The sequence below is a fragment of the Schistocerca nitens genome, chromosome 1 (genome assembly GCF_023898315.1).
Source record: "Schistocerca nitens isolate TAMUIC-IGC-003100 chromosome 1, iqSchNite1.1, whole genome shotgun sequence".
In the NCBI taxonomy this organism is placed as follows: Eukaryota; Metazoa; Arthropoda; class Insecta; order Orthoptera; family Acrididae; genus Schistocerca; species Schistocerca nitens.
The window spans coordinates 555,003,634-555,017,700 of NC_064614.1; the positions used below are offsets into that span (position 1 = coordinate 555,003,634).

The 14,067-nt window shown below is 42.9% G+C and overlaps 1 protein-coding gene across 2 annotated transcripts in view; it reads left to right on the top strand.

Annotated features, from left to right (window-relative positions):
• Positions 1-14,067, top strand: part of LOC126254472 (follistatin-related protein 5-like) — a 572,842-nt gene that overhangs the window by 408,420 nt on the left and 150,355 nt on the right. For both annotated transcript variants that reach the window (XM_049955314.1, XM_049955315.1), the window contains exon 4: positions 11,665-11,901. In XM_049955314.1, the coding sequence (XP_049811271.1) occupies positions 11,665-11,901 (237 nt within the window). The remainder of the gene's footprint in view (positions 1-11,664; positions 11,902-14,067) is intronic.

Consider the following 14,067-nt stretch of genomic DNA (forward strand, 5'->3'; position numbering starts at 1 on the left):
ATAGATTCAGATCAAAATGTAGTAGTGAAGAAGAGTAGGATGAAGTTTAAGAGATTATTCAGGAAGAATCAATACGAAAAGAAGTGGGATACGGAAGTACTATGGAATGGCGAGATACGCTTAAAGTTCTCTAAGGCTCTAGATATAGCAGTAATGAATAGCTCAGTAGGCAGTACAGTTGAAGAGGAATGGGCATCTCTTAGAAGGGGAATAATAGAAGTTGCAAAGAGTAACATAGGTGCAAAGAAGGTAACTTTGAAGAAACCAGTAGGTCGATGAAGGAAGAAAGTACTAAAATACATGTCGCTAACACATGAAATTAATAAGAAATGCAGGAAAGCTAAGGCGAAATGGCTGCGTAAAACATGTGAAGAAATTGAAAAAGAAATGATTTTCTAAAAAATTGACTCAGCATATAGGAAAATCAAAACAACCCTCAGTCAAATTAAAAGCAAGGATTGTAACATTAAGAGTGCAACGGGAATTCCGCAGTTAAATACTGATGAGAGAGCGGATAGGTGGAAAGAATACATTGAAGGTTTCTATGAAGAAAAGTTTTGTCAGATATGATAGAAAAAGAAACAGGAGTCGATTTACGTAGGAGAGATAGGGGATCCAGTATTAGAATAAAAATTTAAAGGGGCTTTGGATGACTTAAGATCAAATACGGCAGAAGGGATAAATACATTCCATCAGAATTTCTAAAATCATTGGGGGAATTGACAACAAAACGACTTTTCACGTTGGTGTATATAATGTATGAGTATTGCGATATACCATCTGACTTTCGGAAAAATATCATCCACACAATACCGAAAACTGCAATGGCTCATAAATGGAAGAATTATCGCACAATCAGCTTAACAGCTCATGCTTCCTAGTTGCTGCCAGAAATTATGTACAGAAGAATGGAGAAGATAATTGAGGATTTGTTAGATGACGATCAGTGTAGCTTTAGTTAAGGTAAATGCACCATAGAGGCAATTCTGACATTGCGATTGATAATGTAAGCAAGACCAAAGACAAATCAAGACACATTCATAGGATTTGTCGACCTAGAAAAAGCGTGTGACTATGTAAAATGGTGCAAGATGTTCGAAATTCTGAGAAAATTTGGAGTAAAGTATAGGGAGAGACGGGTAATATACAATGGGTAGAATAGGCAAGACGGAATAATAAGAGTGGACCAACAAGAACAAAGTGCTCGAATTAAAAAAGGTGTAAGACAGGGATGTAGTCCTTTGCCCCTACTGTTCAATCTCTACATCGAAGTACCAATGATGGCAATAAAAGGAAGGTTCGGGAGTGAAATTAAAATTCAAGGTGAAAGGATATCAATGTTATAATTCGCTGATGACATTGCTATCCCGAGTGCAAGTGAAGAAGAATTACATGGTCTACTGTATGGAATGAACAGTCTAATGAGTACAAATACGGATTGAGAGTAAGTCGAAAAAAGGCGAAAGTAATGAGAAGTAGCAGAAATAAGAACAGCGAGAAACTTAACATCAGGATTGATGGTCACGAAATAGATGAAGTTAAGGAACTCTACTACCTAGGCAGCATAATAACTAATGACTGACTGAGCAAGGAGGACATCAGAAGTGACTAGCACTGGCAAAAAGCGCATTCCTAGCCAGGGGCAGTCTACTAGTAACAAACGTAGTCCTTAATGAGAGGAAGAAATTTCTGAATTTCTGAGATTGTACGTTTGGAGCACAGCTTTGTATCGTAGTGAAAGATGGACTATGAGTAAAAATGGAAAAGAGGAGAATCGACGCATCTGCCATGTGGTGCTGCAGACGAACGTTGAAAATTAGATGGACTGATAAGGTAAGAAATATGGAGGTTCTGCGCAGTATCGGAGAGGAAAGGAATATGTGGAAAACACTGACTAGAAGAAGGGGGCAGGATGACAGACATCTGTTACGACGTCAAGGAATGTTTTTCATGGTACTAGAGGGAGTTTTAGAGAGCAAAAACTGTAGAGGAAGACGGTGATGGAATACGTCCAGCCGGCCGGAGTGGCCGAGCGGTTCTAGGCGCTACAGTCTGGAAACGCGCGACCACTATGGTCGCAGATTCTAATCATGCCTGGGGCATGGATGTGTGTGATGTCCTTAGGTCATTTAGGTTTAAGTAGTTCTAAGTTAAGTCCCATAGTGCTCAGAGCCATATGAACCATTGGATACGTCCACCAAATAATTGAAGACGTAGGTCGCAAGTGATACTCTGAGATGAAGAGGTTGGCACAGGAGAGGACCTCACGAACACTTTTAATGTGCCAACATCTGTTGCTGCTGAGTGCTCTCCACTGCCAAGATTAAAATCCATTCTTTAAACTAAATTCTGTCTTTTCGATCGCATCCTGTTTTCAAGAGGTGCTAGTGTAACACGACATGTGTGAAAGCGTCTGTGTTTGGAAAGAAGGTCAGAGAAGGACATTACGAGTCGAGTCTGATGGGTTACATGCAGTGCTGAACCGAAAATACTATCTGAATTGTTGACATGGTCACCGCGGTGTAACGATTAGTAATAAACTTTTTTCCTCTCTCGATCCCAAAGTAGCTTCATTTAAATGCCTCTATCTCTCTCATAATCAAACTGATCATCACCTAACGTATCTCCACTTTTCTTTTCCATTTGTCTGAATTATATTCTTATCAGAAACTTGAAATGGTGCGTTTTAAGCTGATTGTGCTATAGTTCTCGGACTTATCTGACCTTGACACCTTGGGGACTGTGAAAACGACATTTTTCCAAAAGTCCATTAGCATGTCTGTAGTCTGTACCCCATCCTCAATTGTCCTTTCGTTGACACTTTCCCGAATGATTTTAGGAATGCCGAAAGAATATTATCTATTCTGTCTGCCTCACTTGCACGCATATCTTCCAAAACTCTTTGTAATTCTGATTAACACTGGATCCCTCTGTTTTGCAAATAGACACCTATTTCTTCTTCTGTCATGCCAATAGACAGTTTCCCCCCTCTACCCCCCTCCCCCCCAACCGCTCCCAATCCGTCGTAGATGCTCTCAGTGTTCTCTTACCACCTATCCACTCTCTCCTCTCTTTTCTGCGTTTAATACTGGAACTGATCTTGCACTCTTAATGTGACGGCATTGCAGATACGTGAGTAATTTACAACAGACGAACCATATAACGGTTAATGGCCCATTGTGTCGTCATAACAAGAACGTTCCGTCGGTTGTAATTGACCGCGAGCAGTCCACCGTAGAACTTATCATGGTGCTCTAGGCTGTTATCATTATATGGTTTGTCTGCTCTAATGGCGCTATAAAGAACTCGCTTACCCGCATACGATGATCTGATCTGGATACAGTAAGGTGCATGCTATGATACGTACTCCACCCGGTAATGATCATGAGGCTGTGCAGAAATAAAAGAATATATTATTTCAAGGCTAAAAAGCCTTCGAAATATGGTTTTATCCTTCATAAAAATTAATTACAGTTGCAGATCCTTACAGAAGATATTATTAGAAAATTACTTGATTTATCACTGATAAATCTGAAATTCTACTGTAAACACAATAATAAAGCACCTCTTCATCAAACGGCAATCAGAATTATCGAGAAACATCAATGAAACCTGAGCAATAGTGACAAGAAATAAGCAGATAAAAACATAAGCTGCTTTGATGTCCTCCGACGTACTTCTCACGACTTTCTACGCTGATGTGGCAAAACGTAACCACCATCTGCCTAACAGCATATTGTTTCACGATTCTGCATGGTTCAAAATGGTTCAAATGGCTCTGAGCACTATGGGACTCAACTGCTGAGGTCATTAGTCCCCTAGAACTTAGAACTAGTTAAACCTAACTAACCTAAGGACATCACAAACATTCATGCCCGAGGCAGGATTCGAACCTGCGACCGTAGCGGTCTTGCGGTTCCAGACTGCAGCGCCTTTAACCGCACGGCCACTTCGGCCGGCGATTCTGCATGGCATGGCTTCGACTAGTCCTCCGTAGGTTTCCGGGGATATGTGGCACCAGATATCTGCGCAAAGGTCAAGGAATTTCTGTAAACTAAAGGCCGATGGCTCGTGGGTGCAGAGCTTGGACCTGTGGTGCACAGATTCTTCTTCCAGATTACCTGCTCTCGTCTCCTCCGCAACCATGCCGCAACGAAGACACAAATGTACACGATTACTGGAGCATAGTGGTTGAAGCAGGCCAACTTAGGTTTGCGCAAGCTTGTCAACCTTCACGGGACCCGTTCAGCCTGCTGCACCCGCCAACAGGTTGCCCTATTAGTACAGCGTTACCACAGAATAGCCAGGTATATGTTTGTGTAGTTCCAATGCAGCTGATTTATCATAACCGTGGCACCAGCAGAATGAACAATTTAGGAGAATTTAAGACTTTGGGTATATATAACAGTAAAAAGTTACTAAAGATCATTCAGGAACATCGAGTACGTCAAAACATGTTCGTAAATTTGAACAACAGGTTCTTCACTTCACAAATATTTTGAAAGAGGACAAAGACTTAGTGGCTGACAAGTGTGAGGAAAGGTGTGGTAAGAACTAGAGGTCATTTACCCGTATATCGGTTTTCTAAATTAAGGGCAAACACTGACTGAAATAGGAAAAAAAAAATTCTCTGCGGTTATTAAAAACCAACATTTTGGTTGTGTGCAACGAAGTGCGAAGAAATCTTAATGTGGAAGAGAAGCTTCTTCATTCAGAGATGTACTTCTTACACTGACATAAAATGAAAAACTTCTTTTTTGATAAAATTCATCTGGGGTATTTAGAATGAACTATGTTGGCCACTTAGAAAGTTCAGCGAACCAACAGTACACATCCTAGAAAAAGTAATTGAAACTCATATAACTGGTGTCATATTTTGGTGGAATATGCGAAGATTACAGAACAGATACTTCCAAAACTATACTTTAGCTGGTTACTACAGAAAACATTTATTAAAGATGACCTTATGATGATTCCTACTGCGTATAGCCAGTAATAGTCGAATGTGAGTGAAGTTGCTGTGAAAACCTATCGTATCGAAATAAATAAATGAGCCCAAAATACGCCGAAAATGGAAAAAAATAACAAATAATTTCGACAGTTTTCTGGCTCAAAATTACGCAGAACGAATATATATTTCATCGATTCTCGTGTTGTGATACTCAGGTTAAAAAAACAAAGGGGAGGGGGTGTTACATCCGTCCGGTGTGAGACGTTCTCAGGGGGTGGGGAGTTCATTGGGGGCCGAACCGCACAATAGCCCTGGGTTCGGTGTGGGGCGGCGGTGGGGTGAGTGAACTGCTTAGCCTGTTATGGGGTTGTGTACTACTGAGGCTACGGCATGGACGAAGCCTCTCCGTCGTCATTAGGTCCCCCAGTTCAATACAATAAAAGATTCCCTTAACCTGCTTGGGTTGGTCATGGCTTGACTTGCATGGGAATAAAACAACTGGCTCTTTCTGCTAATAACATGCGGCTAATGGACAAGCATGGGCAGGTTAAAAGTGAAATGTGTACACCTCTGGCTTGCGCTCGATAGCATGTGGTATGTCAATATGGGTCAGCATCGGGCTGCTGCTGAAATATCGATGTACCGATGATTTGATACTTTTCCCAAAGATTATCGATATGTACAGGTGACATTTCATGAAGCGATATATTGGTATCGTAGTTGCAATATCGAGTGCCGATATTTTTATTGTACGTTATATTTTTTTCCAAGGTTTCTGTAAATATTTGAATGTGTTTTTTTGAAATTGTAGTATAACATAATTTTATTTTCTCTTTGTGAAGGAGTCTTACCGCTTTTGGGCTTTCATCACGTTCAGTCTTTCTCTTTGGCTGTGTGAAGGATGTATAGGTGAGACGAAGAAAAAGCCCGATTGCACTTGGGGGTGGCGGTGTGAATGGAATAAGAAGGAATCCGATGCGAAGAAACTACTGTGCTATTTCTTCACATCGGCATTCTTCAAAACCAGTTGCTGAAAATTATGAACAAAAATCTAAATTATGAGACTGGTCTTTGCGGTGGGCGGATACATGTGAGGGGAAATGCTGACGTTATCGGCGCTAGGGCGCTACCAACAGAAACTGCAACGTTTAGCTTCAGCACGAAATTTTGACACTACAATCGCTAGTTCACTGGCGTTTGCAGAAATGAAAAATATGGAAGTCGACATGAAGTGTTCCGGACAAATCCGATATGTGACGAACCTAAACGAAGGACCCATCGGACACCTTTTATTGTGCCACTTACATGCACTTACCACTGTTTGCAAAGTGGTTATCGCCAAGCGTGAACGTGCATCGTTTTCCTTTCAATTCTTGCTCTGAGGGGGATGATAAGGCTTGCTAGATTGTTGCTGTGCAGTATATCTAATAATAATCAATACTTAAATAAAAGCTCTAAAACTGGCACTGTATTTACAATGTACAGGCGATATTCTTATATGCCGGTGCTTAAATACTTCTTCCGTCGATATATCGATATATCATTACCATTCTTCGATATATCCAGGGCCGATAGTAATATCTTTTAAATATCGATGAATAGGAAGCCTGATATTTTTAAAAATATCAACAGTCCTAGTCAGCAAATTTCCTTCATTTTCAGAACACCTCAGTACCCTTCTTTCGAGCATTTGCTTCATCATGGAGGTGGCCGAACAGCACAATAACCCTGGGTTCGGTATGGGACGGCTGTGGTGTGAGTGAATTGCTGTAGCCTGTTGTGGGGTTGTGACCCACTGAGGGCTACGGCGAGAACGAAGCCCCTCCGTCGTTTCTACGTCCCCAGTTCGAGGCAATACAATAATTACATCAGTTTTTAATGTGTTAAGTCCATACTGAAAGTTCAGTGATACGCCTCAGCCGTTGGCGAAATACATTCAGACTGGACTGAGGAACAGACGCATATAAAACCGTACAGTGCTTCTCTACGACACTGTGGAAATAGGTTCATTGCTGCCTGAGGCGGGCACACATTTTACTAATCCCTTAGACAGGACATAATTCACGGCACTAAGCAGCATTTCAATAGTTGCAGGGGCAACAGTCTGGATGATCGACTGATCTGGCCTTGTAACACTAACCGAAACGGCCTTGCTGTGTTGGGGTACTGCGAACGGCTGAAAGCAAGGGGAAAATACAGCCGTAATTTTTCCCGAGGGCATGCAGCTTTACTGTGTGGTTAAATGATGACGGCGTCCTCTTGGGTAAAATATTCCGGAGGTAAAATAGTCCCTCATTCGGATCTCCGGGCGGGGACAACTCAAGAGGACGTCGATTTCAGGAGAAAGAAAACTGGCGTTCTACGGATTGGAGCGTGGAATGTCAGATCCCTTAATCGGGCAGATAGGTTATAAAATTTAAAAAGGGAAATGGATAGGTTAAAGTTAGATATAATGGCAATTAGTAAAGTTCGCTGGCAGGAGGAACAAGACTTTTGGTCAGGTGAATACAGGGTTATAAATACAAAGTCAAATAAGGGTAATGCAGGAGCAGGTTAAATAATGGATAAAAAAATAGGAGTGCGGGTAAGCTACTAAAAACAGCATAGTTAACGCATTATTGTGGCCAAGATAGACACGAAGCCCACGCCTACCACAGTAGAACAAGTTTATATGCCAACTAGCTCTCCAGATGACGGAGAAATTGATGAAATGTAAGATGAGATAAAAGAAATTACTCAGGTAGTGAAGGGAGACGAAAATTTAATAGTCAGGGGTGACTGCAATTCCATAGTAGTAAGAGGAAGAGAAGGATACGTAGTCGGTGAATATGGATCGGGGGTAAGAAATGAAAGAGGAAGCCGCCTGGTAGAATTTTGCACAGAGCATAACTTAATCATAGCTAACACTTGGTTCAAGAATCATGAAAGAAGGTTGTATACATGGAAGAAGCCTGGAGATACTAGAAGGTATCAGATAGATTATATAATAGTAAGACAGAGATTCAGGAACCAGGTTTTAAATTGTAAGACTTTTCCAGGGGAAGATGTGGACTCTGACCACAATCTATTGGTTATGAACTGTAGATTAAAACTGAAGAAACTGCAAAAAAGTGGGAATTTAAGGAGATGGGGCCGGGTAAACTGACTACACCAGAGGTTGTAGGGAGTTTGACGAAGAGCATATTGGAACAATTGACAGGAATGGAGGAAAGAAATACAGTAGAAGAAGAATGGGTAGCTTTGAGGGATGTAGTAGTGAAGGCGGCAGAGGATCTAGTAGGTAAAAAGACGAGGGCTAGTAGAAATCCTTGGATAACGGAAGAAATATTGAATTTAATTGATGAAAGGAGAAAATATAAAAATGCAGTAAATGTGGCAGGCAAAAAGGAATACAAACTTCTCAAAAACGAGATCGACAGAAAGTGCAAAGTGGCTAAGCAGGGATGGCTAGAGGACAAATATAAGGATGTAGAGGCTTATCTCACTAGGGGTAAGATAGATACTGCCTACAGGAAAATTACAGAGACCTTTGGAGAAAAAAGAGAACCACTTGTACGAATATCAAGAGCTCAGATGGAAACCCAGTTCTAAGCAAAGAAGGGAAAGCAGAAATGTGGAAGGAGTATATACAGGGTCTATACAAGGGCGATGAACTTGAGGACAATATTATGGAAATAGAAGAGGAAGTAGATGGAGATGAAATGGCAGATATGATACTGCGTGAAGAGTTTGACAGAGCACTGAAAGACCTGAGTCGAAAGAAGGCCCCGGGAGTAGACAACATTCCATTAAAACTACTGACAGCCTTGGAGGAGCCAGTCCTGACAAAACTCTACCATCTGGTGAGCAAGATGTATGAGACAGGCGAAATACCCTCAGACTTCAAGAATAATATAGTAATTCCAATCCCAAAGAAAGCAGGTGTTGACAGATGTGAAAATTACCGAACTATCAGTTTAACAAATCCCGGCTGCAAAATACTAACGCGAATTCTTTACAGACGAATGGAAAAACTGGTAGAAGCCGACCTCGGGGAAGATCAGTTTGGATTCCGTAGAAATATTGGAACACGTGAGGCAATACTGACCCTACGACTTATCTTAGAAGCTAGATTAAGGAAAGGCAAACCTACGTTTTTAGCATTTGTAGACATAGAGAAAGCTTTTGACAATGTTGACTGGAATACTCTCTTTCAAATTCCGAAGGTGGCAGGAGTCAAATACAGGGAGCGAAAGGCTATTTACAATTTGTACACAAACCAGATGGCAGTTATAAGAGTCGAGGGACATGAAAGGTGAAAGGGAAGCAGTGGTTGGCAAGGGAGTGAGACACGGCTATAGCCTCTCCCCGATGTTATTCATCTATATATCGAGCAAGCAGTGAAGGAAACAAAAGAAAAATTTGGAGTAGGTATTAAAATCCATAGAGAAGAAATAAAAACTTTGAGGTTCGCCGATGACATTGTAATTCTGTCAGAGACAGCAAAGGACTTGGAAGAACAGTTGAACGGAATGGACAGTGTCTTGAAAGGAGGAAATAAGATGAACATCAACAAAAGCTAAACGAGGATAATGGATAATGTAGTCGAATTAAGTCGGGTGATGCTGAGGAAAATAGATTAGGAAATAAGACACTTAAAGTAGTAAAGGAGTTTTGCTATTTGGGGAGCAAAATAACTGATGATGTTCGAAGTAGAGAGGATATAAAATTTAGACTGGCAATGGCAAGGAAAGCGTTTCTGAAGAAGAGAAATTTGTTAACGTCGATTATAGATGTAAGAGTCAGGAAGTCGTTCCTGAAAGTATTTGTATTGAGTGTACCCATGTATGGAAGTGAAACATGGACGATAAATAGTTTGGACAAGAAGAGAATAGAAGCTTTCGAAATGTGGCACTACAGAAGAATGCTGAAGATTAGGTGGGTCGATCAGATAACTAATGAGGAGGTATTGAACAGAAATGGGGAGAAGTTTGTGGCACAACTTGACTATAAGAAGGGATCGGTTGGTAGGACTTGTTCTAAGGCATCAAGGGATCACCAGTCTAGTATAGGAGGGCAGCGTGGAGGGTAAAAATCGTAGAGGGAGATCAAGAGATGAATACACTAAGCAGATTCAGAAGGATATAGGCTGCAGTAGGTACTGGGAGATGAGGAAGCTTGCACAGTATAGAGTAGCATGGAGAGCTGCATCAAACCAGTCTCAGGACTGAAGACCAAACAACAACAGACGGAAATACTCAGAGTATGACATGTTAATTTTTCGTTGTTTTGTGCCAAACTAAAGTGAAGAATTATTGCATGAGAGTGCACATTTTCTGTCAGTTCATGTACTAATCTGAAAGCCAACTGCCATTGCTAGTAAGGTGCTGGTAGGATTGCTCGTTAGCAGCTGCCGGACATTGTACGAGGGACGTTCAATAAGTAATGCAATACATTTTTTTTCTCGGCCAGTTTCGGTTTAAAAATGTGGAATTTATATTGGGACAACGTGGATGGTTACCGCTACAGCAAAAAAAAATGGCTCTGAGCACTATGTGACTTAACTTCTGGGGTCATCAGTCGCCTAGAACTTAGAAATAATTAAACCTAACTAACCTAAGGACATCACACACATCCATGCGCGAGGCAGTATTCGAACCTGCGACCGTAGCAGTCACCCGGCTCCAGACTGTAGCGCCTAGAACCGCACGGCCACTCCGGCCGTCTACCGCTACAGCACTTACAGTTCATTAAGTTCCTATAGATGGCGGCACTAAACGTAGCCTTCAAAAAGTCTTTAAAACGGAGTCTGTAATGCAGGTCTGCTCCAAGCAAATAGTTGTCATAGAGTTTCTTTTGGTGGAAAATCAGAACGTCAAGATATTTATAGTCGCTTGCTGAATGTCTGTGCAGACCTGGCAGTGAACAAAATTGGATGTCTTTGTTCATAGTGGTGACCCCAAGTCGGTTTTTTTTTTTTTTAACATACTCAAAGGCGATGAAGCGTGGATTCATCACTTCGAACCCTAAACAAGACGGCCGTCCATGGATTTGCGCCATATCAATTCTCCTCTGAACTTCAAAGCCACTTGGTCTAGCGGTAAAGTGATAGTGACTGTCTTCTGGGTGCCTAAAGAGGTTATTCTATTTGATGTCCTTCCTCACGGTGCAACGGTCAATTCTGAAGTGCCTTGTGCTACCCTGTGGAATTTGAAGGAACGATTTCAACGTGTTCATTGCCACAAAATTGCAAACGAACTTCTCCTTCTCAACAACAATGCAAGGTCTTACGTAACTCTCCGGACCCGAGAGGAGCTCACTGAACTGTTCTTCTCTTGTTTGGTCCGGTGAAGGAAGCACTCCATGCGAAGCAATACGTGGGCGATCGGGAGTTTATTGATGCAGCAAGACGTTGACCTCTACATCGACCAGTAGAGTGGGCATGCAACCCTCCCAGTAAGGTGGTGTCAGGCCGTCGAATTGAACGGAGTTTATGTTGAAATACAGTGCCGTGTTGCCAAAACAGTGGGAAATAGTGTGTTGTGTTGGAACCAACCTACTCTTATCCGGGGGGGGGGGGGGGGATGTGGTGCATTACTTACTGAAATCTCCTCGTATCTGTGGAGCGCTGTTGTGCAGTACGCTGGCCGCTTTGAAGTGCTTACGGTCGCCGCTGCTTGCGCTGCTCGGCTGTCCGCACAGCGGGCTGTAGGGCTGCCCCGCGCCTGTTGCAGACCCGTGCCTGGTGCAGTTCTGCGGCGCGGGCCGCGAGTGCGTGCTGGAGCGCGGCGCGGCCGTGTGCGTGTGCGTGCGGCGCTGCCCGCGGCACGCGCGCCTCCACCTGCAGCGGCCCGTCTGCGGCTCGGACGGCCACCTGTACGCCACGCACTGCGACCTCCACCGCGCCGCCTGCCTCGAGGGCCGCGCCATCGCCGTCGACCACTCGCTCGCCTGCATCCCGCACCACATCGGTAAACGAACAGCGCTCGCTGCCGCTAGTGCTGCTGCTGCTCCTGCTGCCGCTACCTACTTGCTGCTTACTGCTCCACACACACACACACACACACATACACACACACATTGCTGTTCCACTGAGCACGATCTCTATGCTGCCTGAATGGAGTACTCTTGGTCTTAGGGCATTCACAGCAATGGTCATTAAAATGGCAAGAACTCTCCCTCTTTGACTGTACACCATACTTTTTTTTTATCGTATATTGAACTATCTGTATTGCCATTCTGAACTGTCAACTGTGGCTGTTTCCAAGCACGCATATTTGGCTATATCTTAAGTACATACGAAGACGAATGGTTTTGGAAATGGACATAACTGGTACGTTAGTTCTATTTTGAACTGCAATTTCCTTAACCTTTAATATAAAGGGAGTGCGAGGACTTGACCCATACAGTAACCATTTCATTTCAACATATTTATTTGCATCATAGAGAAATCATTAAGAGAATTACAATCATAAATCAGGTTCGCAGGAGAGATTGTGTAAAGTTGGGAAGGTAGGAGACGAGGTACTGGCGGAAGTAAGGCTGTGAGGAGGGGGCGTGAGTCGTGCTTGGGTAGCTCAGTTGGTAGAGCACTTGCCCGCGAAAGGCAAAGGTCCCGAGTTCGAGTCTCGGTCCGGCACACAGTTTTAATCGGCCAGAAAGTTTCATAAATCAGATAATTTCTTTAAGAACCGCCATTCAGGCAAACTTTACAAACTGCTTGTTATATAAAACCACGAATGAATTAATTTGTTTAAAAACATTTAAAAACCCGCCACTCAGGCCAGTTTTACAAATTGCTTGTTATATGAAACCACAAGAGAATTAATCTCTTTACAAACATCTAAAAAACCGCCACACGGGCCAAGAAATCATTTAAAATAAACCTTACATCAAATAACCAGGAAATCAATTATTATTTCCACATAGACTGAAAACCGCCCCTCCCGGGCGAGATATTACCAAACAACTTTACAAGGTTATAGACAGTTTGATCAATAATAACCCAGTTAATTCTCCATCAAAACTGAAATACGCCACTAAGGCTGAATTGCACCACAATTTTAGAAAACGGTTTCAATTAAGACGCAGTCTTCTAGAAATCCCTCAAAATTCTTACGACAAATATTTAAAACATACAACCCGGACAACCTTGCAGAGCCAGCACAAGTTTTAGAGAACTGCAGCTTGTACAATAACTGAGGCCCGAGATTGTGAGGCCGCGACTTGGCCACGAACGGTTGAGGTGACTGAGTGCTTATCTTCGAATTAAGATGTGGACTCCGTTTGTACTCCCACCCAGTTCAGAACACCGAAATCGGAACCAAACAGGACAGGCGAGCTCAGTCGAAGTCCACCGCCCGTACGCCCGCTAGTAATTTAAAAGGGGAGGCTCTGCACTTTGGTGGCCCACTGCTTCCGATCTCTGAAACATAAATCAGAAGCGACAACAGGGAACCAAACAACCCTTGCTTCACCTTAATACTCAAACATATACACAAAACAACTTCAATAAAACTGATTTCATTCCTTTAAGCAGAACCACGTACACGAATGATGCAAACGGAGCTGGCTCATTAAAACCCAAGCATCACATGGAGCACCACACGGCAATCATTATACACGGAATATAGATCGTTCGGTAAGGCTGCGCACACGTATCAATGTTTTAGACACTTGCCAGCTGAAGTAAGAACAACACTATTAAGGAACGAAGCACACACGTAATAAGAGGCATGAAATATCACATCACAGTCCTAGCAACGCTTTGCTGCCTCAAGAGCAATCATCATTATATTTCACTAATCGTTGGTAGGACTTGAATTACTTAGCTTGATGCCAGCTGCTGGATCGATGTGGTGAAGACACCAGACGTTGCTTAGTCCGATAGTAACAGCGTGTTCCTTCACGGAAGCGAGCACATGCATAGCTTCACGAGGTTGCCAAGAAGCCACAGCGCCGGCCCGCTGTTACTGACCCCAGTACGATGAAGCGCTAACTGCCGCCCGCACTCAGGCTCACTGTGCTCGCTGTCGTCTTTCCAATGTCTCGCTAATACGCGCACTTTCGCGTACCGTGCCCAACGTTGTTCCCCCTTTTCACTCCGTACTGTCCTCTATATCCTGAGCCGGGTCAGG